Below are 27,835 nucleotides of genomic sequence, written 5' to 3'. Positions count from 1 at the left end.
TTAGGTAACATGTAGCACTAACACCTGCTATACTTTGAGGATAACATGGAACAATAGGATGAAAGCTCCTTCAGCCCAATTCAGAAGTGGGGATGAAAGAGCCTGTGCTTTAATGAGAATACTTGGGATTGGACTTTTAGTTGTGATATAGATGCCTCAGTAGAACTTAGGAACCTGAGATAATTCAGTAGACTTAATCTAGAACAGGTCTTAGAGTTCTTGGGTCTATGAAACAAATCCAGACAGTTTTCCTTCCTCTAATGCAGTGAGACTCAGATGGAGGCTCAGGAGCCACAAACAGCTCTTTAATGTGTCTTCTGTGGCTCTTTGCAGCACTTAATAGTAAAACACTGTGCGATTTAATTATTAACCAATCAAGATGCTTTTATGATGTTAACCAATTGTAGAATACTTGGTCATTTTGCTGTGAGAATTATATAAATAAAATGGTAAATGAAACAATGATTCACACTACTGTGATTCTTCTGGGTAATGTTGATTGCTAATTTGGTTCCTGAATCACTGAGGTTTGAGTATCACTGCTCTAATGTAACTGACTTCTGTGAGCACACTGCAATGCACAGAACTAGCCTTAATATTTAAGAGAGATCAGTGAGACTTTTTTGGGGGGATGGAGAGGGAGAGCCTCCCAAAGTCAACAGCCTACATAAAGTATTTGTTGGGCATGGAGTGGGAGAGAGTGGAAGGAAACCTCCTGGCTACTAGCAGCCTCCTGTTGCAGGCCTAGTTCCCAGCTGTTTGGGCCAGGTTGCATATGTCACTGCCAATACTTACACAAGTTTTGCATACGATAGTTGCCCAGATAAATTGGGGACCATTGGAGGGATCTGTGTGTAGCCCTTATAAAGTTGTCTGTAAACATCAGCAGATTAATTGCCTCAGTGAGCACCCCTGTCAGATAGGTATGGTACTTTCTCCATTTTACAGATGGGAGAACAAAAGCAGAAAACTTGTTTTGCCTTAGACTGTTGAGGAAGCTAGCATCAAGTATGGGATTACAGCGCAGGTGTTCCTGGTTCTCAGTCCTGTGCGCTGTCCACTAAACTGTGCTGCTCCATTTTAATGGGATGACTCTCTTAGGGCCAGATACAGCTTTGACCGCTCAGCAGAAGAGCCCACTGACCTGTTAGGGTGTTTGTGGTATCTTTAGTGCCTTCAGTGTCAGTTTAGAAAGCGTGCTAATGCTGGAATTACTCTGGGAGACTTACTACCAATTTCTGAACTAAACTTTCCTGCCATTTCCAGTTATAAAAGCTTGATCACATTTTCTTTTGAGTTTAAGTTGCAAACTCTTCCCTTGTTGCCTGAGTTGACAGAGGGTTTCAGGCTTTATAAAATCTGACTCCTCATTTCTCCACAGCTGAGCATCACCACCCATTTAAAAGGAAACTGGAAGGATAGCTTTGGCTCAAAATGTAGCTCAGGAGGCAACAGTGGTGGGAGAACAAGACCGGGGTAGCGAAACTTACTAACCCTCTGAGCTGCATATGACACTCTTCAGAAGTTCGAGAGCCAGGGCACGCCTGCTCCTGCTGAAGCCCTGATCCCCAGCAGGCACACTCCGCAGGGCTGAAGCCCCAGGACCTCCCTCCCTGCTGGGCAGAAGCCCCTAGCCCACCACCCCACTACAAGGCACAGGTCCAGAGCTCCCCCCACAAGTCTGGTAGGTGGAGAATGGGAGGGAGGCGTGGGGGGCTCCACAAGCCACACTTTAACTGTAAAAGAGCCCCATGCAACTCGTGAGCCACCGTTTGGCCACCCTTGGACTAAACGTAAACATTTTGTCTATTGGGGTTGGGGTTTTTAATCTCTGAATTTCAATAGAATGTTTTGTTTGGATTTTAAAAACTGATTTTATTTTTAAATTGACGTCCCTTCAACGGGCAAATGGATTCCTGGAAAAAAAGATGCAAAACACCAGTCCTGGTAAATCCAAGCCAATTTCCGTTTCTAGTTGGATTATGAAAAATTCAGATTGCTGGAGTTCCTGTATCCTGTAGATATGCAAACCAAGTCCCTATTGCCAAAGTGAATTTGTTTGTAATGGATACCACAGCAGTCACTAATTCTTCTGTTTTAGGGTTAAGAATGGGATTTTTGAGTACTGAGTGAAGGAAAGACTGCCTTCTTTTTGACCAGATAGGCTTCACTGAAGTCATCTACAGTGTGTCTAGATATTTTATTTAGAGTAACATGCATTTTGCGCTAAGCCCTTTCCAGACACAAGGACAGTCCCTGCTCCAGGGAGCCCACAGTTGAGATTAGCCAGACAAAGAGGCAGAGGTTAGAGGAAAGGGAATGATAACAGGCAGTTTGTATATAAGTCAACTGCTTTTAGAATGTTTCCAGTAACTACACTGGACATCTTTAAACATTGGTTATTTCAGAGATGGACTTAAACCTTAATTCTGAAAGGTGGTATTTTTCCCCCCCAGTGGTGCAGTAGACAAATAGATGCAGGTTTTTAAAGGATTCTTTTTTATTCTTGCTCCTTAGGCCACTTCGGGGGAGGAGGGTGATTCATCATCATTTTGCACCTCTCCAATACCTGGTAAAAAGTGATATTTCAGAATAAGCAGGCTGTTTTCTTTCCTAGCTGCATGAACACTGCTACAATTACAGCTGTTAACTAGCTTATGTGGGGAAAGTAGGAGTGAGTGGAAAGCCTTTGGACCCATCTGAGTAATCAGCCTTTGCTCTAGTTCTTTTCTTAGAGAAACCTGTTTGGTATATGCACTTTCTAGGGCTGATGAAGTGAGGGGAAGATTTCCCTGGATCTCTGGGGGCAACAGGCAGCCACAAGAAATAATTTTTAAAAAATTGGATAATCTTGTCAGTGCTCATCGTGTTCCTCTGGAGACATTTTCTGCCAGCTTAGTCTGGCTCTTATAACTGGGTCATCGTCTGTAATGGTCATATGACATACTATTGAAAAGAGTTCAGCAGTGCTCTGTCTAGATAAACTCGTAGCTTTCTGGTAATATTCTGCTGCTGGTGGAAGTAGTGAAGCAGTGCTTCTACTACCCACTCTATGGATTGTTACTGTTTAGTGATGTTTGTATCCAGGGATGTCTTATTTATACACTTACTCAGAAAGGTCAGGAGTTAGCTGTTGCAACATTCCTCAGGCCACCAGTCTTCTGGGAAGTTCTTGGCTTCCAGTTCAATTAGTGTCAATGTAAGCACTCGGACTCAGTGTGACACTTGTTTTCGGTGTAGGGCCCTGAAGAATCCTATGCTTGGAATTTTCTGCAAGGAGAGCTTGGTGCTAGAAGAACTTCCACTGAAAAGGAAAATGCATTCCCATAACTTAGCTACGCTCTCAATAAAATATACAAAGTGCCTTTTCAAAACAGTCTCCAGAACTGGGAAGGGTGCTGGTATCTCATAGGCAGCTATGTTTTGTTGACATTTTGCTGAGAAGTAAATTGACACACAGGAATTGACACACATCTTATTAATTAATATTACTTTTTTGTGGTGTTAATGTACACCACCCTTTAGAAAACACTTCTCTGATATGAGGGGCTTACTATTGAAATTAATGAGCAGATTTTAAAAGCTGTCGATCTTTCTTTTTTTAACAAAAAAAATATGGCTAATTTAACTTTGGCTTAAACTAATCAAAATGTTTTTTTTAAATAGAATGTTAAGCATCTCAGTCTCAGCTTTCTCATCATTCTAGTGGTGAGCTCCATTTCTTGTGTCCTAACCTACAGAGTCAAGCTCTCGAGATGGCATACTGTTTGCATCTTGTTACTGACTTGAATGTTAGAGAACTGATTTAATCCTTTTAATAGGTATAGAAAAGAGGATTGTAATGTGCATGGTGCCTAGCACAATTGCTTCTGATCTTTGATCGGTGCCTTTAGCTGCTACTCTAATACAATTAATAAATGAAATATGAAGTGTATAATTGATTAACTGTGGTCTCAGGCTTTTACTCTGCATAGGATAAATTAAGTTCTATGGGGTACTTCCAATAAGGATGTTATATGAAATAGTGATAAGCCCATTCTCAGTTTGGTTAGTTTTGTTAGGAAAATTTCAAATGGTCTCTAAGAGTTTGTTTGTATGGGGAAATTGACCAGCATAGTTATAGCTCAGGGGCTCTCAAACTTCATTGCAGTGGTTTGAGCTTTGGCCTGCTAAACCCAGGGTTGTGACTTTAATCCTTGAAGGGGACATTTAGAGATCTGTCTGGGGATTGGTCCTGCTTTGAGCAGGGGGTTGGACTAGATGACCTCCTGAGGAACTTCCAACCCTGATATTCTATGATTCTATGACCTCCTGCTGACAACAAGAATTACTACACGATCCCCAGGAGGGGGGACCAAAACCTAAGCCTGCCCAAGCCCCGCTGCCCTAGGCGGGGGGGCCAAAGCCGAAACCCAAGGGCTTCATCCCCAGGCTGGAGGCCTGTAACCTGAGCTCCGCCACCCAGGGTTAAAGCCCTTGGGCTTGGGCTTCGGCCCTGGTGCCAGCAAGTCTAACACTAGCCTTGGCGACCCCATTAAAAAGGGGTCATGACCCACAGTTTGAGACTGCTGCTATAGCAGTTTCCACAGTAGTGTTCACACCTGGGAATTACAGCTGTTGCAGAATCTTTCTGAATTATGCTGCTATAGCAATGCTGGTCAATTTCCCCATGTAGACAAATCCTTAGTATTGTACAATGGTTAATCTTTCTGAAGCCAGACTCTTCCTCCTTCACCCCTCTTTTAACCACAGTTTGTCTGATCTCCAATACAGCATTGCCTAGAAACCCAAAACTGTGATTCTCACTTAAACCATGTTTGTGGCAGAGGTGGGCCTTCTCCAAGTCTTTAGAAATCATTGGTTACATCCACCACTTATGAGGAGGTGCTGAGATTTCCTCAGAGCTGTACTGCATTACCTCAGGCCTCAAGTACTATGATGCTTTGCTTTGGTGACACTTGGCTTCCTTGCTTTGCAGTGCTTAGTGCCCCAGGATGTTTTTTGTCTCTGTGGGCAGGATGACAATTTTGTATTTTGTTTTAAGTATCAGAGGGGTAGCCGTGTTAGTCTGGATCTGTAAAAAGCAACAAGGTTGATAATTTCCATTCCATATGGCTAGAGTCCTGTGGCACCTTATAGACTAACAGATGTATTGGAGCATAAACTTTCGTGGGTGAATACCCACTTTGTCAGATGCATGTTGTTTATTTTGTTTTAGTATCTGGTGAGGCTAGTAATGTGAACTGTAGATTAGAGTAATCCAGCTGCTGGTACTTGGTTCCATGTGTCTGTCTTTTCAGTATTACGCGTGCTTCTGCTGAAGATTAGAGAGTTCAAATACCTGTCGCAACCAGGAGCAGTGACCATTGTTGCTTTTAGGCCCTGTTCATGCTACGTCTTGTGTTGAATCAGTTAACTAGCATGGTTGGCTCTGGCACGTGATTGACTTCCTGTAACCAGTTCAGCATACACTGTATTTTGCAATGTGGACACGACCGAGTCTTCCTCCTCCTTACCCCCAACACATTTATGTGACTAGTTTGGTGGTTCGTTCTTTCTCCTAGCTCTATGTGCAGTAGGACGTCCTGGACATGGAACAATGCACTCCCCTTGGTGCCACACTGCATTTCCTCCATGTACTCTAGTCTCTGAGATTCACTATAGGATAGCTAAATTTTCCCTAAATGAACAGTATTGTCAGGCAATTTGGTATGTGCAGATGCACAAACAAGATTGTTAAAGGCTAGAAAGTTGCTGTGTGGAAACAAACTTTACTTTATTGCTTGTGACCACTTTGATAATGCCTTTTAATCTGTTACAAAATCACAGGTCAGAAATAGTGTGGACAGGGGCCTCTGTTCTGTCTTGTGCTTTTTCCCATCATTTTTGTTTGACATACTGAATGTTTAGTTCATTTTTGTTGGCTTCATTGCTGTTTGGTTTGAAGGGAGGTGTGTCCACCCAGATTTGAGAGCATAAATGATGGCAGCAGGAAGTGGAGATGATAGCATTCATGCAGAAATAAACAAGTCACATGCTACATATAGGCTCTATCCACACTACAAGTGTAACTGTGGTTTTGTAACCAGTTCATTACACTCATTTGACCTAGGTACAACTCAGCTGTTTGAATTGTCCATAGTGCAACTTTTCTTCCTCACAGCTATGGGCTGAACTGCATTTTGCATGTTCCTGCCTACCACACTGCCTAATCATGTTGGTATCGGTACATTTTGGCCAGGAACTTAAATCATCTTATTTTGCCCTCTTGAGATTGGGGATGAAATATGCATTAACTCTCCCCAACCCACCCACAACACATTTCTTATCGAAAGGGATGAGAGACTTGACAGTGCTGGTCACTTTTGGTTTTAAAGGAAATGGAAGATGATATGCAAGTAATGTTACATTTAAAATAACCACTACTATCAAATTCTCTCATTCTTCCTCATATAGAACTGTGGAGTTAAATACATATTTATCTTTCCAGTCCCAGAAGTTTGTGTGGACTTGTTGGGGAATCTCCAGTGGGTGGTGGTTTTCTGAGGTGCCTTTTCAGAGGAGTTCTTCATACTGTACATCCTGTGTCAGGCTATTATTACATGACTTAGGAAGCCATCTACTGTGAAATTTGTCCTGTCGTTGACTAGTATGACTCACTTTTTTCAACAAAATGATGAAATCGTTCCTCTAGAAGAAGCTAGACCAGATGGAGCACTCTAGAACTCTTATTGATATTTAAATCCCTGTACGTGTTCAAACTAAAACAGCCAAGTCAGTTTAGACTAGCTTAGAATCAGCTAGTTCTACAAAGAGTATTACTAGAAAACTCTCCTTTGCTATTATGCCTACAAAACTTGACAATGACTAGATTGCTGGTGTGTAGAGACCACTGCATATCATGCTGACTGATATTTTCTCATTGTTTCCTTCTCTCTTCCCCCACCGCCCCCCATCCCCCAAATCTTTCTGTCTCCATCCGTCTTGTCTTATACTTGGATTGTAAATTCTTTGGGGGAGACTGTCTTTTTGTTCTGTTTGTACAATGCTGAGCACAATGGGGTCCCGGTCAGTGGCTGGGCTCCTAGGCAGTACGATAATATAAATAATCTCAAATTAGAAAATTAATCAGCTGAAACATTGCTAATTAGTCTTGCATCTCTGTGCATCCAACCAGCTAGGTTTCTAACTTCAGCTATTTAGTTGCATAAATTGAAAGTCACTGTCACTCTGCTGGGAGGGAGCAGGGCAAGGGAATGAATGTTTTGCCTTGAAATGTACGATCTTAATAGATTGCAGTATACTAAGTGCATTTTAGTAAAGGTGTGGATTCTTGCGGTGTATAATTACACTTCAGGGGCTTTTCCATCTATCTGCACTCCTAATTTCTAGTTGTGCAGGTCATGCAGAGCCACACTCATGGCCTTAGGCCTTAGATGATTGCTGCATGGTTTTCTACAGTAATATTAGTTTGTTGCAAAGGCATAATACTCTCTCCTGCTAGAGATTTTCAGTTGGTGCTCCAGGCCCACTCAGCTGAGCTGCTCTGAAATGCACCAGTAAATGAGTCTTTATTCTACATTTTATTGGAGGCTTCAATCATATCTGTGATTCAGACAGTGCGATGAGGATGCATACCTTTGTAACCTTTAGGCTGCATTATCACAATGACTTCTACTTGGAGCTACACTTAAAAAGCACCTGCATGTTGCAGTTACCGCAAAATGCTGCAGCCCATGATATGAGTAGGGTCCTACCAAACTCACAGTCCATTTTGGTCAATTTCATGGTCATAGGATTTTAAAAATCATAAATTCCATGATTTCATGGTGTTGTAATTCTAGGGATCTTGACCCAAAAAGGAGTGTGGGGTGTGTGTGTGTGGGGGGGGGGTCCGCAAGATTATTGTAGGGGTGGGTTGCAGTATTGCTACCTTTACTTCTGCACTGCTGCTGGCAGTAGCGCTGCCTTCAGAGCTGGGCAGCTAGAGAGTGGCGGCTGCTTGCCGGGATCCCAGCCCTGAAGGCAAAGCTGCCGTCAGTAGCAATGCAGAAGTAAGGATGGCATGGTATGGTATTGCCACCCTTACCTCTGCATTGGCAATACCGCAACCCCCCTAAAATAACCTTGCAACTCCCCCTGCAACTCTTTCGGGTCAGGACCCCCAATTTGTAGGGTAAAAGCACACAAACTACCAGTTTTCACAGTCCGTGATGTGTTTTTTATGGCTGTGAATTTGGTAGGGGGCCCTAGGTATGAGCCACTACGAGCACCTAACCAGTGCAGAGAACAGATTCTACTTGCTTGTTTCTGGGTATAGCTCAAGGTGTTAGTTACATTGTACAAAGTCCAAAAGAGTCACCTAAGGCCTGGTCTACACTGGGGGGGGGGGGGGACTACTCACCCGTCCAGATGCCGCGGGATCGAAGTCCTCGGCTCCCCTGTCGACTCCGCCACCGCCGTTCACGGTGGTGGAGTTCCGGAGTCGACGGGAGCGCGTTCGGAGTTCGAACTATCGCGTCTAGATTAGACGCGATAGTTCGAACTCCGAGAAGTCGAACTCTACGCGTTGACCCGGCAGGTAAGTGTAGACCTCTTCCTTTATCCTTACATAGTAAATTGCTTTCTGCAGTTGGCTTGTCATCTATTAAGGGAAGGGGATGGAATGCTCTCAGTGGAGGGTCTATACCTCTGGGACTTGTCTCTCTGGTTGTGTGTCCCAACCTAAATTTAGCATGCTTCAGGGTGCTGTGCAAGGCTTGTTGATAAAGCCATAGAAATGTAGAGCTGGAAGGGATCTCAAGAGGTTGTGTAGTCCAGCCTCCTGTGCTGAGGCAGGACCAAGTATACCTAGACCATCCCTGACAGGAGTTTGCCTAACCTGTTCTTAACAACCTTCCTTTGTAACCTGTTCTAGTGCATAACTATCCTTATAATTTGAAAGTTTTCCCTAATAGCTAACCTAAATCTCCCTAACTGCAGATTGAGCTGATTACTACTTGTCCTACCTTCAGTGGACATGGAGTACAGTTGATCACCGTCCTATTTATAACAGCCCTTAACATATTTGAAGACTCTCATCAGAGCTCCCCTCAGCCTTCTTTTCTCAAGACTAAACACGCCCAGTTTTTTACTCTTTCTTTGTAGGTCAGGTTTTCTAAACCTTCTATCCTTTTTGTTGCTCTTCTCTGGACTCTTTCCAATTTGTCAACTTTTTTCCTAAAGTGTGGCACCCAGAACTGGACTGTTCTCCAACTGGGGCCTTTCCAGGGCTGAGTAGAGTGGGACAGTGACCTCTGGTATCTAACATATGACATTCCTGTTAATACACTCCGGAATATTAGCCTTTTTCACAGCTGCATCATACTATTGGCTTATATTCAGTTTGTGATCCATTACAGCCCCCTAATCCTCTTCAGCAGTACTACCACCTAGGGTAGTACTTTTTATGGTCAAGTGATCAAAATTATTTTCCTCTGCCTGTAGAATTTCCTCTAGTTAATGCAGCAGGCCCCGGTGATGAGTCACAAGCTATTGAGAATAGTTTCAAACCAATGCTTAAAATTCTGGATAGCTCACAATGATCAGTCTTACTAAGGCCATGTCTACACACTTCTTGTACTGGAATAATTGTCAGCCAGGTGCAGTTTTTTTAATGATGCAGCACTTAGTCTGGACACAGTTACATCAATATAAAAGTGTCCTATACAGGTATAGTTTATTCCTTTTCCCACATGGGAATAGCTCCACAGGTATAAGCACCTTTATAGTGATATAACAACATGCACACTGGGGATGTCCTGCTTTAACTATACCAGTAAAGTTAAAGCAGTTCAACTTTTGTGTGTAGGCAAGCCCTAAGGTACATGCCGAGCCCTTAAAAGCATGAGGACCAAGAGACTGGCTGTTATTACACCGCTACCTCGATATAACGACACCCGATATAACACAGTAAAGCAGTGCTCCGGGAGGGGGCTGCGCACTCCGGTGCATCAAAGCAAGTTCAATATAACACGGTTTCACCTATAATGTGGTAAGATTTTTTGGCTCCCAAGGACAGCGTTATATCGAGGTAGAGGTATATCTTGTTTGATCTTAAGTTAATGTATCAAAGCTGTCTTTTGTGTGTAGAGGTTGTCAGTGTTGGGACGTCTGTGCAGAAGAATATGAACATAGACCCTTCTCCGCTATTTCTCAGAACAAGAGGAAGTTGGAAAAGTTTTACACCACAAAATAGAAAAAATATTCAAAGGAGTGTTGGGCTGACTTCAGTAACTTTGTTGCTGTTAGGTTGCATTTGAGGTCCTAGGCGTGTTTTGAATCTACTAAACTTAGACTTTTATTTCTTAAGAAAGTAAGTAAGCTATATTACAAAGTCTGGATATTTCTGTTTGACACAAGCCTTTTCAAAGAGATTTGTGGTCAGAACAAACTTTCCAGCTTAGATATAGAAGGATCCTTGCTCTGAAGCAAATTTCAAGGGTTTTTTACGCAAGGTACGGGAGCACTTATGGAGGTGACTAACCTTTATCTAAATACATAATTGGAGAGAAGTTGTTTATCTAGTTTCTAGCTAATTCCTTAAGTGGCATGGAGAAGCCACAGCAGTGACTCAAGGCCAGTGATTCTTTCCATTCCACAAAATGGATATATGTGGTCATAAAAGCAATCTCCTGCATGTTAGTCCAGATAAAATGCTTGGATTTATGTCTGTTCTCAGTGGAGGAGATGGAGTAAATTACAGATGACAAGCACTAGGAAGCAGTAGAGAAGGATTTGTTTTACTGCAGGATTCTTGGCTAGGACACTAAGCATCAATATTTTTGTTCATTAACATAGCATCCACAGTGTTCTAGATGCTTTAGAGGTAAAAAAGCCACAATCTCTGCCATGAGGAGTTCTCACTCTAGATGGTATAATACTGTGTTGAATGATCAGTGAAATGTGCACAAGTCTTGACGTTCTGTGACTTTTTTTTCTTTGCTTTTTGCAGATTTAGGATTTGTTGGATGTGGAAAAATCAGTAGCAAACTATTTTAAAATAGGGTAGGGATCCCTTTGGGCAAGGGTTGTCTGCTCTTGGTTGAGTGGTTGTACTCACAAGAGCTGGGATAAGATGAGACAGTGTTTACTAAATATATGCTGGGTAAGTCTCTCTCCACTTTGAAATGCCCCATCAACAGAAGACCTCTTTGAGGATCTCTGTTCTGAATACCAATCTCTTGGGCCATTGGCAGAGGCCAAAGCAAGGAAGTGTTTCTAGACACCCAAAAGGTCTTTCATTTCTAAACATCGCTTTTTTTTCTTTTTTTTTAGTTTTTCCTGGTATTTTGGCTGTAGATGGAAAACTAATTTTCTGAACATAAAATAACTTTGGGATTAAACTGGAATCGGGTTGAAACTCTTGGGCTTGAGTTTAATAAAAAGCAAGCATAGGGACAAGGGAGAGTGAAAAGAAATGTTTAGCCCTCTTCTTTCATGCATATTTGCACTACAAAGAACAAAATCATAGGCTACTTTTGCCCCGATGCATTTATAGTTCTTAGACACACACGATTATAAGTAAAGATTGAAATATTTAAATACAAAATAGTTTTTATAAAAAGTCTACTCCAGAAAACTTGTCAATCTGCCCATCATCCCCCTATATTATGCAGCATCATTTATCACTGCATTACAAATAGGTGGTGTATTCCAGTCATATACGTCATCTCGTAATGTGGATATAGTAGATTGGGCTCTTCAACACATGGTGACTTGAGCATTGTTTCTCTGCTGGAGGGTTAAGGAGTTGGATGTTGTTGCTTTCAGAACATCGTTGAACTAGGAGTTTGTCTGCAGATTCAGGCCACACTGCATTGATTCCCATTTGCAACCATGAAAGTTAGAAAACTTTTTAAAGTGAAATTTTGAATCTGCCAAAATGGATGGGGTAGTGCTCCTTCCCACTTAGGGTGAGCAAGCAAATACGTTTTTCAAGCCCTGAGGAATGATCTCCGGCCCATGGCCAATTTCCAGTTCTGCTGGACAGCTTTTAATGATTAACTTAAACATTTTAATTTTGCCTTTAGATTTTAACCTTTGTTCGTTTTGTTTCTATAGTGGGAAAAACCAAAGGCCCATCCAAGGCCTTCACCCTGTGTCGGGTTTTGAGATCAGAGGCTACCAGAACTCTAAACACCTAATATAACTCCACCCAGCAACCTGTCCGACATGTCAGGACCTGTGCCAAGCAGGGCCAGAGTTTACACTGACGTAAACACACACAGACCCCGAGAGTACTGGGACTATGAGTCGCATGTTGTCGAATGGGGGTAAGTGTCTGCACTTTGTATTGACTGTGCTGGGCAGGGGTTGATTCTTGTTGGGTCTGGCTGAGTGGTGTGTGGGAAGCTGTCAGTTCGAGCACCTGTAATACTTAAGGTTTTTCTTGCATTTGCCAATATTCTAGTATGAATGGTGTACGTTAGGGTTGTAAGGTTTGTTATCATCAATTGTAGAAATAGCACAGTGCCCCTTCAGTGTCTGAAAGATTTTCTTGTGTCACTATTTTAAAGCCACAGCAGTATAAGAAAACTTTGAGCAGCTCCCTCCTTCCTTTAGGCTAGTTGCTTTTCAATGGTGATGGAGAAACTAAGATCTTAGCTCTGTGTGAATAATTTGAAAAGGTGGCAAGGTACCTCTGTAAACTGGGTGATAATAGAAGAGACTTTTTTTTTTTACAGTGTCTCTATGTATATCACTTTGTAACAATCTCATTGGTCAACTTCTCCAGACCCTTGCGGAGAGCTTTGTACATTTAATTCAAAGGAATGGAGTGTTTAAATTGAGCTTAGAACTAAAACCTCCCAAGATTCAGACAGCATTGGCGCCAGCTGATATTGCAGCATTTCTGCTTTTATATAGCAGCGTCTGGGCTGTGTAGGCCCTTCCTGTGCCAGACTCTGAAATGTATGTTGTCTTCTGAGCATAAGCAGTGCCCCAGACTCAGTCCATTTTAAACAGGGTTTATAGCACCTTTGGTGCTGTCTCCCTTAATAATTTTAATTGATGTTAACAGTCTGTTAGATTTTGTGATGTGCATGGAAGTCATACATGTCAAGCCTGTGCTGGAAGGACCAAACAAACGTATTGGGGTGGTCTCAACTGAAACACACCATTTTTCCCAGCCCTTCACTCAAGGAAAAGATTGGGTACTGGGCTTATCTTGTCACTTGTTGGAGGAGAAACACCTTAACTGATTACTCTCATTATAGTTAGTTTGGCAACACCCATTTTTTCATGTTCTCTGTGTAATATATATCTTCCTACTGTATTTTCCACTGCATGCATCCAATGAAGTGGGTTTTAGCCCACCAAAGCTTATGCTCAAATAAATTTGTTAGTCTCTAAGGTGCCACAAGTACTCCTCATTCTTTTTGCTGATCAGTTCAAGTGAACTTGGTTCTTGTGACATCCCAGGAAATAAATCCCCTATCCAAGAAAAGATGCAAAACAGGTAGTGACAATGAAAGGTTTCCTACACTCCAATCCCAATGTTCTTCATCCCTGAACAGGAGGGGTCACCTCTCTGTGTGAGGGTAGCTGTCTACATAGTCCCTTCAGTCCTTGACCTCTATTGATGAGACTGCTTCAAGGTCTCCAGGTATGAAGGTGTTTGGTTTTGTTTTTTTTTTGTGAACTCCTGTTGAGGAGGAACTACATGGAGACCAGGTCATTACAAATAGGCAATTACGAGGTGGAAAGGTGAGGTTCCACATTTCTCTATCAGTCTTTGATCTTTTATTTTAGAAAGAGGAGTCCAGTCAGCCATACTACCTAGCTTTTAAAGAAGACGAGGCAGAGAGCTGATGTTTGTAGAGGGACAATTTTGTGAATGAAAAAGGACTGACTGAGCTCTTCGGGGACTCTGTGCCTTTATCTCTCCACAGAAATCAAGATGACTACCAGCTAGTTCGGAAATTAGGCCGGGGCAAATACAGCGAAGTGTTTGAAGCCATCAACATCACAAATAATGAAAAAGTAGTAGTTAAAATCCTCAAGGTGAGTAAGGGACCATGTGGAAGATGGAGATCTGTCCCTGGGGTATTTAGGTAGTTTTAAAGTGCAAGGCTTTGGCATAGAACATCTGAGTCTCCTGAAATAATTCTGTTATGGAAAATGTCACTCAGTGGTACTTGGAACCCCTTTGAGGTTCCTGTAACTCAGCACTATTCTCAGTCCATCCGTGCAAGCCCCATGCTTGCTTACCATGTCAAATCTGTCTATAGGAAATTTCTGCTTGTAGCAGTATCCGCTTCTGTGCCTATCCATCCTTCCAAGGTCCTACTCTAATCACGGTGTGCTGCCATGGCTTTCTCCCCACTGCATTAGGAAACTAGGTTTTCTTTGAGATCAATGCCAGTACACCAGACATTAGCTTTTAGAGCTGAGCTCATAATCTGTTGACACCAAAGGGATGATTAGAAAATTCTCTTGCCCTGTGTGAAGCCTTGAGCTCCCTCCCCCATGAGCACTCTGGCAATTTCCCCCTTAAGAACAGAGAGGCAAAACACCCAAGAATCAAGCTGGAATTGTTCCTCTTTAAGACCACGGATTAGCTAAACCAGGGGTCGGCAGCCTTTCAGCAGTGCTGTGCCGAGTCTTCATTTATTCACTCTAATTTAAGGTTTCACATGCCAGTCATACATTTTAACGTTTTTAGAAGGTCTTTCTATAAGTCTATAATATATAACTAAACTATTGTTGTATGTAAAGTAAATAAGGGTTGTAAAATGTTTAAGAAGCTTCATTTAAAATTAAAATGCAGCGCCTCCCCGGACTGGTGGCCAGGACCCAGGCAGTGTGAGTGCCACTGAAAATCAGCTTGCGTGCTGCAGGTTGCCTACCCCTGAGCTAAACTTTAGTGACTACTAACCTTAGAGCATTGCTTTTCTGCTCTACAGAATGTCACCATAGTTAAGATTTACATCTAAAATGCAGACTCAAGAGGTAGGCTCTCAATTGCTAACTGCTAAAGACTCTGGCATGTTGTCTCTGGCTAATAAAAGATCACTAGCACTGGAACGCACACATCTTACAGCCTTAATTGGTGAACTGTTGTAATCCGGAGTTTCTCAAACTGGTTGTATTGCTGGTGTTCCACTCAGAGCTTGCTGGTCACATAGTACTACTACTCATTTCCAGCTTTCTGGTCATATAGATAGTATCAGGATCATTTTGTATTTTTGGCTACCTTTCCAGGTAATAAGTGGCTTTAGCTGTTGCTCTCACGAGGTGGTTGTACAACTGAGAGTGGAAGGAGAGATGGTCTGTTATAACAAATGTTTGAGACTCCCCTCCTTCTAATGCATGCAAAATCAGATAATGAAACTGGAAAGTTTGGCTTTTTAACCTAATTCCATAAGGGCTCTGACAGCCACTTTTAAGAGAGAGAGACAGATGCTGAGCTGCAGCTTTTCCATTCGTCTTACTCACTGGAATGTTTTATTTTACCAATGCTTTGGGTTTTTTCCTTCAGCCGGTAAAAAAGAAGAAAATCAAGCGTGAAATCAAGATCTTAGAGAACTTGCGAGGTGGTCCCAATATAATCACCCTTGCAGATATAGTAAAAGACCCTGTGGTGAGTATAAACGGCTTAGGGATAGTGCTCAAATTGCTGGGTTTGACTTCAGTGTTGACCTGTCCTCACTCTGCTTTCCCCTTTGCTCTTAAATCCTGTCTTTAAATTGCTTAATCTGATCAGCCTTCTAATCAGTTTAGCTTCTTTCAGAGGGCCCTACCCCATCCAGGGACCATTTCTTAGGCTTTTTCTACACTTAAAACACTAACAGCGGCATAGCTGTAGTGCTTCAGTGTAGACACTCACTACAGCAACAGGCGGGGTAACTATGTTGACAGAAGAATTCTTCCATCAACCTAGCGCTATCTATGCTGGGGGTGCAGGTGACATAGCTCTATCTCTCAGGGGCATAGATTTTTCGCACCCCTGAGAGGCACAGCTATACCGATGTAAGTTTTCAGTGTAACCCGTCCCTTACCCTTCTAGACTAAGGGACTAAACTGAAATGTGTGAATTCATTCTGCAAACACAGGGCCAATGCAAAGTAGTGATGGCTTCAGCTCTGCTGTCTCTTTGTGAATCCCAGAAAACAACTGAAGCATGTAAATTGTCCAAGGGGGAAGGGATTTTAGTGATAATCATAGAAAATCACCAGATTCATAACTGTGTACAAAGATTGCTTATCAAAGATTTAACATAGCTAAGTACTTCTTTCTCTTTTCCTAGTCCCGGACCCCTGCTTTGGTTTTTGAACATGTAAACAACACAGACTTTAAGGTACAGTTTGAGATACCTGCTTGTAATTGTGTTCTTTTCCATTTGAAAGCCACCTCCCTTAACTTGTATTTATGGGGAGGTGGGACTAGTACCGTTGTCTTGGGCAGGTAGTTCAGTCGCTGTTTCCTTTTGACATGTTATCCTGACATTAAAGATGGCTAATCGTGGGGCAGAAGTTTGTAACGTGCTCATTCATAATGACTCAGTAGTAGAACACTTAATAGAATCCAGGAATCCTGATCCCAAGTCCCATACTGTTAAACACGTCTTGTGCAGCAGGTGAATCTCCCCAACGTTCATTGCCTTGGTCACTTCCCAATTTTGAAATGTGAAAATGCATGTTACTGTGGCTTCAGTTCTGTGGGGAGAGAGTTAAGTGCTGCTTGCCCTGACCTCTTTTGACATACCCCTGGAGTTATGTACCCCTTCACAACACAGGAACCAGGGGTCACTCACAGAAATTAATAAGCAGCATGTTTAAAACAAACATAAAGGAAGTACTTCTTCACACAATGCACAGTCATCCTGTGGAACTTATTGCCAAGAGACATTGTGAAAGCCAAAAGTTAATGGGGTTCATGGAGGACAGGTCCATCAATGGATATTCAACAAGATGATCAGTGATGCAACTCATGCTCTGGATGTCCCTAAACCTCTGACTGCCAGAAGCTGGGACTGGGATGACAAGGGATGGATCAGTAAAGAATTGCCATGGTCTGTTTATTCCCTCTGACGCATTTAGCACTGGCCACTGTGAGAAGGCAGGATACTGGGCTAGATGGACGATTGGTCTCACCCATATGGCCACTCTTTTGTTAACACTATCTTGAATAGTTGTCTTAATTCTGCGGAAATCTTCAACCTCTGAGAGCCAGCCTGCAAGCCATTGCTTTTTATGACACTGCATTCGAGGGTTGAGGGTGTCTGTGGAAAATGAAATCAGAACTGTACTTCTTTGAAGTGAGCTTTACATTCGCCAAAATTAGAGGTGAACGATACAGCTGAATTACAGGAGAAAGGGGGCAGTGCTGAGTGGCTGGTGGATTGAGGAAATGTTGCCACTGCCATGAATGCAGCTGGAAGAACATAGCTGCAGAGAACCTGGTTGTTTTATTCTGTATTGGCATGGATGTGATTTCCTGCTGTGTTCTTAACACTGAAGTGATGTCTTTCTCTCCCACAGCAATTGTACCAGACATTAACAGACTATGATATTAGGTTCTACATGTATGAGATTTTGAAGGTAAGTGGATGTTCTCCAGTTCATTGATTTATTTTTTTTATCAGTTTTGTGTGGATCTGGGATTTGCCCCCAATACAGTCCTACGGTGGCAGGCATGACTAGTCAGTGATAGAAAACAAATGCAGGTGGGAGAAGGATCAGGTCTCTGAATGACAGAAGTGAGAGGGCTCATATCAAGTTTACAGGAACTGGCCTGCCTTGTTCCCACATATTCTAGCCCTGCTGGGTATAGACGGGCTGCTGCCTTTGAATTTTTGGGTACATTGAGACAAGTATAAATACTAAATCAGATGTGTGTGTACAGCCTGAGAAAGGGGAAAACTTGGATTGGAAGCTATGATGTGCTGGCTTCCTGCCTTAATGTAGTCTGTGAACTGAGTGCGTTTGCAGCACAAAATCCCCTTTCTTATGCAAATGGGGGGTGTCCCTTTTCCCCCCTTTATCAGAGTTTGAAGGAAGCAAGACCTGTTTGGTCCATGGTGCCTTATAGCTCTGCTTTTACGGCCGTTATTGAAATTCCACTTACATTAGGAGGCATCTGCGGTGAAGCTAGAAGCATGGCTCTCCCCAAAACATATTGATGGGCCCACTCATGGGGAGAAGGTATTGAAAAGCAAGTTCTATAGGTTTTCTTTTTAGTATAGAACAGACCTCGGATGATAGTCAGGTCTGCTGTGTGGTGAGATTGGGGTATGCATGAAAACACTTCCCCACCTGCTGGGTTTGCTGTATCTCAAACATTATTCCTGTAACCAGTATTAACTTTACAACTGGTTTGGTTCATAAATCTGTCTGAAGTAGGGCAGTTATCTATTTTTGGAATCCTTCCTCATACAGCTTCCTCCTTTCCTATGCATGGGAGCCTTGACAAGGGAGTAGATCTCAAGGAACACAAAATGGTGTCATTCCTTTGTGACCCCTGCTTTGGTCAGAGTGGGTGCAAAAGAAAGCTGCTAATCTGTGTTGAATGACTTCTTCCTTTCCTCTGTTCTATACACAGGCTTTAGATTACTGTCATAGCATGGGGATCATGCACAGAGATGTCAAACCCCACAACGTCATGATTGACCATGAGCACAGAAAGGTAAGGAGCAGAATGCTGGTTGGGTTTCACTTTTTTCTTCAGATCTACAGCACCTCCATCATGCCATCACTGTGCTGTGGTGGTGCCAGAGATCAAGGCTCAAAGTGGCAGCTTTTCCATCATGTGCATAAATCTAAAATGAAAATCTGTAAAAAGCCATTAACTAAATAGCTACAGTTAAACTTTATATAGAATTACAACTGTTTAAGTGACAGCTCTTCCTCACATGTTGTAGTTCATACTGTAACATGTATAGCTAGGGGTGATTACGTGTACATGCGTTCAGAGGTAATTCCTATGTGTGGTTGGAATGTGGCTACTGCTTTTACTCGCAAGTCTAGCTATGTTAGTGACTATAATGTGGTTCCTTTGTCCCTCAAAAACTGATCTTGTATGAGACATCCCCACCCTGTTAACCCAGACAGAAGCTGCTTGTGCTAAGAAATTTCCTTCCTACTACATTAGATCTTGGAACTGAAATGCAATGCTCTGACTTGCTCAAATAGTCTCAAATGTGTGTTGGGGGGGTGGGGGGAGGGTTTGATTAAGTATTTCCAGCACAAAGATAGAGGGGTAACAGTGTCAAGTTTAGACTAATTCTCTACCAAGAATCAACACAGATGTTCATGATCTCACTTCTAGCGGATTAAAAAGACCCAATTTAGTCTAAAATTTTCTGAGACATGGTGTCTAAAGTAATTGGAGAGCCAAGGCCCAGACCAGGCCTTCTTACCTCTTCCTCTTCCATTTCTAGCTGAGGCTAATAGACTGGGGTCTGGCTGAATTCTATCATCCTGGCCAGGAGTACAATGTCAGAGTGGCTTCCCGATACTTCAAAGGACCTGAACTCCTTGTAGATTATCAGGTAAGAATCACAAGTGAGGTTCAGACCAAAGTTGCTTAACTTTGGCTTATACAGAAGCCCAATACCATACCAGAGCAGGAGACTAAGGAACTAGACCATCTGAAGACTTGACAGAATTCAAGAACCTTGGAGGACTTGTCCTCCAATGCAGGGGAAAAAAAGCAGCAGAGGGTATTCAGCACCAGTGTATTGGAGATATTAATGTTTCTAAGAGGCTCTAGAGAAGAGCCAAAAAACTTACAGGCCTGCTTCCTTGATTTCAGAAGCAAGGGAAGATAAGGGGACCAGCCTTGTACTAAGGAAGAGCATACAAAGAATTGAACTGGACCCATGTTTACACTCAGGGTAACTAAATGTATGGCATAAATTACTAAATAGAGCCATTAAAATCCTAAAAAGAGAGATTATTGCTGTAGTTCATTTTAGCTACAGGCTGTTTCCATTGTGGAGGGTTACAAACTGCGTGCTGGGGTTGGAAGGATGTTATTGACTGACCAAGGGGCACAGCACTCCCAGGTTCTGTTCTGGTTCAGGGCCAAGCCAACTTCTCACCTGCCAATTTTTCCTAGGTGAGAAACAACCTGTTTCTATTCTTTCTTGCTTACCCCCACATTACTTCTCTGGCAACACAACCTGCCAATTGATCAGTTCCATAATATCTACTTCCAGTGAATGCAGCCCTCACACACCTTGTTACAGTTCCATCAAGATAGAAAGATGGAGCTGAGGACAACTGCCACTGTTTTCTTAAGTTCCCAGAGCCCAGTTTGAGCAAATGGAATTTTAGAGCCAAACAAGGTTTTTTAGGATCGTATTGTGTGAGCACGTTTCATTCTTTATTCCTAACATCATTTGGCCTATATATCATTTGGACAATGCTCTCTTTAGCATTGGAGTCACTTAAGAAGTTATCTTGCCAGAAGGAGTGAGTCATGTCTTTGTTTTTTCCAGATGTATGACTATAGTCTGGATATGTGGAGCTTGGGTTGCATGTTGGCCAGTATGATCTTCCGAAAGGAGCCATTTTTCCATGGCCACGACAATTATGATCAGGTGAGTTTGGCAGGTGCAATCCCCATGGTCTAGGTTTCTGGTTTGCATTTCCAGCCATCACAAGGGGCTGAAGAATTAGCATTTATCATCACTATTTTTCTCAATCTGAAGCCATGTTTTAGTCTCTATTCAATGTGTAACGTTTATCTACTGATTCAATGGAAATGTATGGCTAGAAGGAACAGTACATCATTTGAGCCGTGTCTCAGCTGATGTATCTGAAGATATTTGTTCTGATCAAGAGCGATGATTCTATTTAGCATAGTAGACTGTGTGTTTCAGAACAGCAGCATGAACCAGTAACGTTATATGAAAAGCCCTTCCTGATACCAGTCTTCAGTCTGCTCTCAGACTTACCCAGTATCTTCATGGTTTCTCTTAGTCAGTAAAGTGACTGACTTCACACCAGGTTCATTATTTATCCCCCTTTGGTACTTATGCACCAGAATTACATGGACTCTAGGACCATGGGCCAAAACTTTCAAACGGAACATGTCTAAAATTAAGCCCTTAATCCCCATGGATTTAGGTGCCTAAAGTGATACGTGAAGTTAAAGAATGTTGGCCGCCTTGTTCAGACCTTCATTCCTGAGCCCTCTAAGATAGTGTATTGCCCTTCAGTGGCTCATTCTGGGGCTTCTGCCTTTTCCCCGCTTTTATTCTTGCCTTCCCACACACTTGCTATTTTGGGACTTTTCCTCTACAAATTGAATTAGAATACTGCATGCCCTCCTCTAATAGACTGACATGACTGACCAGAAGAACTGAATATCGGTAAGGGCATGTTTGCTGTATTTGTGATCCTACGCAGTCTGGGGAGTAGGAGCCACCAGACCACCCCTGAACATGGATTCATTGTTCTGGAATAGCACTTCAGTGCTGATAAGGGGATATACTGTGTTACTTTCTTGATGGTTGTATCACATCCTTCTTCCCCCTTCATAGCGGCTTATCTTTTGTTGTTTGATACCAGTTGGTGAGGATAGCCAAGGTGCTGGGGACAGAAGATCTATATGACTACATTGACAAATACAACATTGAGCTGGATCCACGCTTCAATGACATCTTGGGCAGGTGAGCCAGGAACCTTTAAGATCAACCAAAATCTTTGAGCAGGTAAACTAATGCTGTGGCAGCAGCGCTGTGTCTAGATACAGACCACTGTCTAGGAAGAAAGCAGCTGTAGGGCTCCTAAAAGTAACCTGGTTCTTGTGTGATATCAATCCAGTAGAGCAGTGCTGCCTTGAAAAGAATCCTGTCTCTGCAGATGTGGCTAAGGACAGATGCTGACAGATTCTGGGAGATCTTGTAGGCAATAAATGTACTTTGGAGTTAGTGACTAGGCAGATGCTACCACTCTTCAGGGGAATTTGATGAGGTAGCTGTTGACTTTGTTACAGCAAATCAATCACTGCTTAGGAAGAGGTAGATTTTTCTAGTACAGTGATCATTTTCAGTGGTGACATCCACCAAAACTACCTTGGGGGAGGTGGAGTAGGGAGAGAGAGGGCTTGTCTACACTACCAGCCAGATAGACGGGCAGCGATTGATCCAGCGGGGGTCGATTTATCGCGTCTAGTATAGACACGATAAATCGACCGCCAATCACTCTAGCGTCGACTCCGGTACTCCACCTCAACGAGAAGCGCAAGGGGAATCAATGGGAGAGTGTCTCCCATCAACACACTGCAGTAAGTAGATCTCAATACATTGACTTCGTAGCTAAAGTTGCATAACCCAGGCCTGGTCTACACGGGGCGGTGGGGGGATTGATCGATCTAAGTTACGCAACTTCAGCTATGTACTTAGATCTACTTACTGTGGTAAGTCGATGGGAGAGCGCTCGGCTGGATCGATCGCTGCCCATCGATACAGCGCGTAATGTAAACAAGCCCTTAGTGTAGACCAGCACGCAGTGTGGGCTGGGAGTTAATTTCACAACCTGAAGTCACATTGACTACTGTGCCACCAAGAGGTGGCATGGTGTACTTCAACTTTCTAATCTCCAGTACAATTTTGATCAATTTGCTGCCACACTGAATAGTGACAGTATCTCTTGTGGCGTACACCTGGCCAGCAGGCCCTGTTTCAAAGAGGAAAAGCCATATTCAACAGTGGTGTTGCAGACTCCACTCATTTGACTTTCCTCACTCTACAGGCACTCCCGTAAGCGATGGGAGCGCTTTGTTCACAGTGAGAACCAACACTTGGTGAGCCCAGAAGCTCTGGATTTCTTAGACAAGTTGCTGCGGTATGATCACCAGTCACGACTCACAGCAAGAGAAGCCATGGAACACCCCTATTTCTGTAAGTAGAAGCCTTCTCATGTTTTGCTACTGTTTGAGCTCTGGTTCTATTGGTTAATGATGATGGAGATGCGGCAAGTGGCTGTAAACTGAGCCTTGTCTCTCCAGATACTTGCATAGGATCTGAGAGATTGTTTGCCCCTGACTGTGTTAGATGGGGTAGTCCATTACACCTAAGCCAGCCTGGACTTGCCCTTCTGGGAAGGAAGGGCACTCCCAGGAGAGAGAATGAGTTGTGGTATATGGTATTGTCAAGCCAGTCAATCAGCTTGTTAATGAAGACACTTAGTGGTGCTGCTTTGGTGATAATTGCAGCACAGATGCCTGATTTCTTATCTATCCCCCATGTTTTAATAAAACCAAATGAATAATATCTCATCCCATTTTGTTGTTTAATGTGTAACTGAATGAATAACTTGTTTAGTTTTTGCCTATATTTTGTTTGCTAGTATGGCAAAATTCTCATACATTTGTTCAAACTTATTTGTGATTTCTTCAACAAATAATTCTTGGTCCGCAGATTTTTTGTGAATAGTTGCAAAAATGTTAAATCTGATTATTTGCTTAGTAACACTAGTCACGTTGTTTTCTTGGTCCCTGATTGATTCATACAATTAAGCAACACAGTCTACAATGAAAAATTTTGCAACTTAATACACAACTTAGTTTGCTTTTGGCAAATGTTAGAGCTAAAAAATTGATTTTAAAGCTTGAGTGCTAGAACTTTCATGAAGAGCGAATGCAAAAGACTTCTAGAAAGAGCTGAAGAGAATTTTATTCCAAATATGAACAAATATCTGCAGAAAAATAGTTTCAAGATTTGCTCAGCTGTAGCTCAGCAGCAACCAGGGAAACATTTATGGTTCCTTGTGCTGCTGCTGCTGCAGAAGCAGGCTCTGGGTCTTTTATCAGCCATGGGTGTGGCACTGTCAGTCTGCAGCTGGGAAGAAAAGGGGCAGTCAATGAAACAGGCTTTTTATGAAAGATTAAGACCTAAAAAGTAATTGTCACCCCCGAAGTTATAGTATCATGTTAAACCCTCAATACACTGAACAATTTAGGGTTGTATTTGGAAATTATCTGTTAATTTGAGATAAATCTTGGTCTCTGATCCACTAAGCTCACTTTCAGAGATCAATTTATTATTAGTCAAGTCACTTAATCTTTCCTTCCCAGACTAACTTTGGATGCATTTCCCTCAGCTGCCTTTTATTATGTCAAGCACACCCACTGAGACTAGAGTGCTGCATTACTGCAGCTTATCAGTGATCAAATGCTACCCTCATACACCTGTGTGCATTTCCTGCTGAAGTCAGTGGGACTTGCTTCTGTGCACCTGAGGGCACAATTTGACATTTTATATAAAAATGCTTAGTGCATACTTGTATATCAGTTAGCAGTGCATATACAGGCCTTGTGCTTCTGAGATGCTGTCTGGCAGAACAAAACCTAACCCCTTGTATGTTGTTCTTAGATCCCATTGTGAAGGACCAGGCTCGGATGGGTTCATCCAGCATGCCAGGTGGCAGCACTCCTGTCAGCAGCGCAAGTATGATGTCAGGTCAGTTCCTTCTTGGTAATTGCTGTAAAACTTCCTGTACAACAGTGAGATGGGAGGTGAGGAAAGCAATCAGGACTAGTGAATTCTGCAGGCAATGCTGCTAGCCGTCAGCCCCAGGGTATGACCTATGTAAGAGGGTACAAAGGAGTTGGGGATGAAACAGGAGTCAAGATTCACTAACCTGCCATGGTCCCTGCTTGTTTCACAAGAAAGTGCTCTATTGTTTTGAATGCCTTTGGGGCAGGGTTGAAAGATGTTGAGATGGGAGGATAGCACTTATCCAGCGTCACATGTCTGCTCCCAAGAGGAGACATGTACAAACATGATTCTCCCCCCACCATTTGAGACCAATGGTGATTGTTTAGAAGCCAATGAAAGCTCTTTAGTCACATCTTGTTCTTTAGAACGTAGTGGCATTTTGTTACACTCCCACTAAAGTGGCCTCCCAAAGTAGCTGGCCTTTGGAAGCATATTGGGTTGCCTTAGGTATGATGTGCCATCCCTGCTTTAATTCATGCTGAACTGTCTTGTTTCAGGGATCTCTTCAGTGCCAACACCTTCACCCCTTGGACCTCTAGCAGGCTCACCCGTGATTTCTGCCACCAATACTCTGGGGATGCCGGTTCCGGCTGCTGCAGGAGCTCAGCAGTAGTGATGGGTTTTGTCTCCGAATGCCTGAGCTGAGTCAGGTGGGGAAGAGGTTCCCCCTCTACCTCTCCCCAGGCTGCACCTTGCACCTGGCAGGGGAAGGGAGGGGATGGAACACTTTGGAGGCACCGTGTCTGAACAGTTGCTTGTGGATTTATAGTAGTTCAGTCATTATATAAAAAAAATTATTATAGGCTGATTTTTTTTCTTTTTTTTTTTTTACTTGAACTTTTCGTAACTCAGGGGAATCCCTGAAAATACTGCAGATGGAATATTTCTCGGACAATTTTTTTTCCCCAAACTCCTCATCACTTGAGAACAAAGATGAACCAACTACATTTCCAGGCCGTTGTATCCTGCTGGAAATCTCTTCTCTTCATAGTCCCACCATTACTCCTCCACCAGCTCACACCGTGGGGAGACTGTCTTGTGCTTTTCTCTGGAGTCTACCAGACCAAGTCTTCACAAGGCTGTGGGAGGGGGATTCTTAAAGTACCAGTCACTTTAACACCATATTCTGCATATGGCTCAACTGGGGTACATTGAAGAGACAACTTCAGTTTGTAGAGATGGTAAAAACTTATAAGAAATAAGCGCAGATAAGGCCTAAAACCCAATTCTGTCCTGTATGAATCATGTCTCTCTAGGAGCTAACCAGAGCACCGACTCTCTCCCTTGCATGTAATTTTAGTCTTAAAGCATAAAGTTACCAATCCAGTTGACGTTCTTGCCATCTCCTGTTGAAGGTGCTTCAGTAGGGTAAGCTGTACTCTAATCAGTACCTTTTCCACATAAGGTTCTTCCGGCCAGTCCCTTGGCTTGGGATTCTGGAATGAATTTGTTACTGGGTATATTGGGTTTTTTTTTAAATTGTTTATACAGATTTCAAAATGGTGGCTACTTAAAGAGCTGGAAAATCAGACTGCGCCAAGTCACATATTGAGTCATCACCCAGCACCCCCACCCTCATGTGCCATGTGGTGAGAATACTGGTTACCTCACAGTCTTGTAAATATGCACTGAGAGGAAGGAGCGAGTAGACTAACTTAAACTGAAATGGTAGACTGTAATTGTGGACAGATATTACTATTGATGACAAAGCACCCTTGTTACAGCCTTGCTACCCTTTGCTGTGTATATATACTTTGTCCTTCATATGTGAAAGATCCAGTGTTGGAATTCTTTGGTGTAAATAAACATTTGGTTTTATTTATCAAGGTTAGATTTAAGTTCCCTGTGTAGAGGTCTCACTGGGTTGGTGTTGCACACTTTTACACAGGAGTGGCCTGCAGGCCTGCACATATTGAGGGAGGCTGCTTTCCTATTCATATGCACCTTTGTATGATCTGTTGTAGTGAGCAATGCAGAGAAGCCTTATAGAAGCATCACAAGCCAAAGTATCTCCTGGGATAAGGATCTTTTGCCATAGAACTCCTTTTGTTTCTCAGCCATGCTGGGATTTGTGGTAGGGAAACAATTCCCAGCTTTTTGTGCATTGCTGTTCACTGAAATCAAACCACTTAAGCTTGTCAGGTGCTCCACTAGAGAGACTTTAAGCACAATGGCACCCATCACTTCTGGATCCTCATTTTAATGCCATTGCAGCAGCTGCTTGTTCTGGGCGTTGAGTACTCTTCTAGCTCTTGCAACAAGTCCTGAAGCCTTGGCATTTCACCCCTGCTTGTTCTATAAGCACCTACCACTTTAATTTTGTGTGGTGGGGTTTCAACCATTATTTCCTTATTGCTTCAATTAATTCTGCAAAGTAAGGCAGTTGAGTGCATGGGCTGGATTAAATTGAGAGATACTGGCCAGCATGGAACCCATAGTCCCCTTTACATTAGGATTGCCTAAATGGGAGATGAATTTTTAATGAACACCAGGGTAGCTTTCTTCTCCAGGATGTCATCCAGTGGAAATGTATTGTACTTAATCTTTTTATATCCTAGAATGATGTGAAAATCGGACCATGTTGACTGTTTCCTTGATGTGCAGTAGCTAAAAGCACCAAGTATGGCAAAGATAACACTTGTGGTTTGTTTGCACTAGGTCGGGAGCTACACAGGACACTTAACCAATTTATTTTTTGTAAATGAGGAAGGAGGACTGTAAATCAAAACAGTTGGCTCCTTCCTAGCTAAGAGAGCATCATTGTAGATAAGGCTGGATAATAAGGAAACCACAAACAGCTGAATGTTCTCATGCCCATCAAGCCTTGCAAAAGAGAGCAAGAAAACAAGATGAGAATGGAAGGACTCCATTCTGGACGTGACACAAGCTCTTTATATAAAATGCTACATCAGACTCACTGCACAAGCATGCAACTAAATAGACTGGGATAGTGTGTCCAAGTGGTGATGGGAGGGCAAGGGGTTTACAGATTGTAACAACTTCTGTGTTGTAGATTACCTCATCTGTATACCTTGTATTGGAACACTTGGTTCTCAGTACTACTTGTCTCTGCATTGTGTTAAATGGCAGGAAATCAAATGCCAATATATTAGTCCTGTTGGCAACTAACCTTCAAGGTCTTTTTTTTTTTCTTTTCTTTATTTTAAAAAAGGTTTTTTATCTTGTTTGAAGTGGCCCTTTTTTGTTGAAGTTAGACTTTCTTTTCTCGATTTATTGGTTGTAATTGTATTGTAATTGTTATAACTAAACTTAACCATGCTGGGAAGAAGTTGTGCCATGGAGGTCTTTAATTTTTTTTAATAAAAACATTGGAAAAAAAACATC

The 27,835-nt window shown here is 42.6% G+C and overlaps 1 protein-coding gene across 1 annotated transcript in view; it reads left to right on the top strand.

Annotated features, from left to right (window-relative positions):
• CSNK2A1 (casein kinase 2 alpha 1) overlaps positions 1-26,317 on the top strand; it is a 32,973-nt gene extending 6,656 nt beyond the window's left edge. Inside the window, exons 2-13 of the mRNA XM_044985946.1 lie at positions 12,103-12,314; positions 13,932-14,043; positions 15,521-15,622; positions 16,289-16,339; positions 17,523-17,582; positions 18,583-18,666; positions 19,421-19,531; positions 20,483-20,584; positions 21,558-21,658; positions 22,743-22,891; positions 24,365-24,451; positions 24,988-26,317. Of these exons, the coding sequence (XP_044841881.1) occupies positions 12,214-12,314; positions 13,932-14,043; positions 15,521-15,622; positions 16,289-16,339; positions 17,523-17,582; positions 18,583-18,666; positions 19,421-19,531; positions 20,483-20,584; positions 21,558-21,658; positions 22,743-22,891; positions 24,365-24,451; positions 24,988-25,103 (1,176 nt within the window). The 5' untranslated portion in view covers positions 12,103-12,213 and the 3' untranslated portion in view covers positions 25,104-26,317. The remainder of the gene's footprint in view (positions 1-12,102; positions 12,315-13,931; positions 14,044-15,520; positions 15,623-16,288; positions 16,340-17,522; positions 17,583-18,582; positions 18,667-19,420; positions 19,532-20,482; positions 20,585-21,557; positions 21,659-22,742; positions 22,892-24,364; positions 24,452-24,987) is intronic.
• The last annotated feature ends 1,518 nt before the right edge of the window (positions 26,318-27,835 follow it).

Source organism: Mauremys mutica, chromosome 13, assembly GCF_020497125.1.
Source record: "Mauremys mutica isolate MM-2020 ecotype Southern chromosome 13, ASM2049712v1, whole genome shotgun sequence".
Lineage (NCBI taxonomy): Eukaryota > Metazoa > Chordata > Testudines > Geoemydidae > Mauremys > Mauremys mutica.
This window is presented reverse-complemented; position numbering and strand designations above follow the sequence as displayed.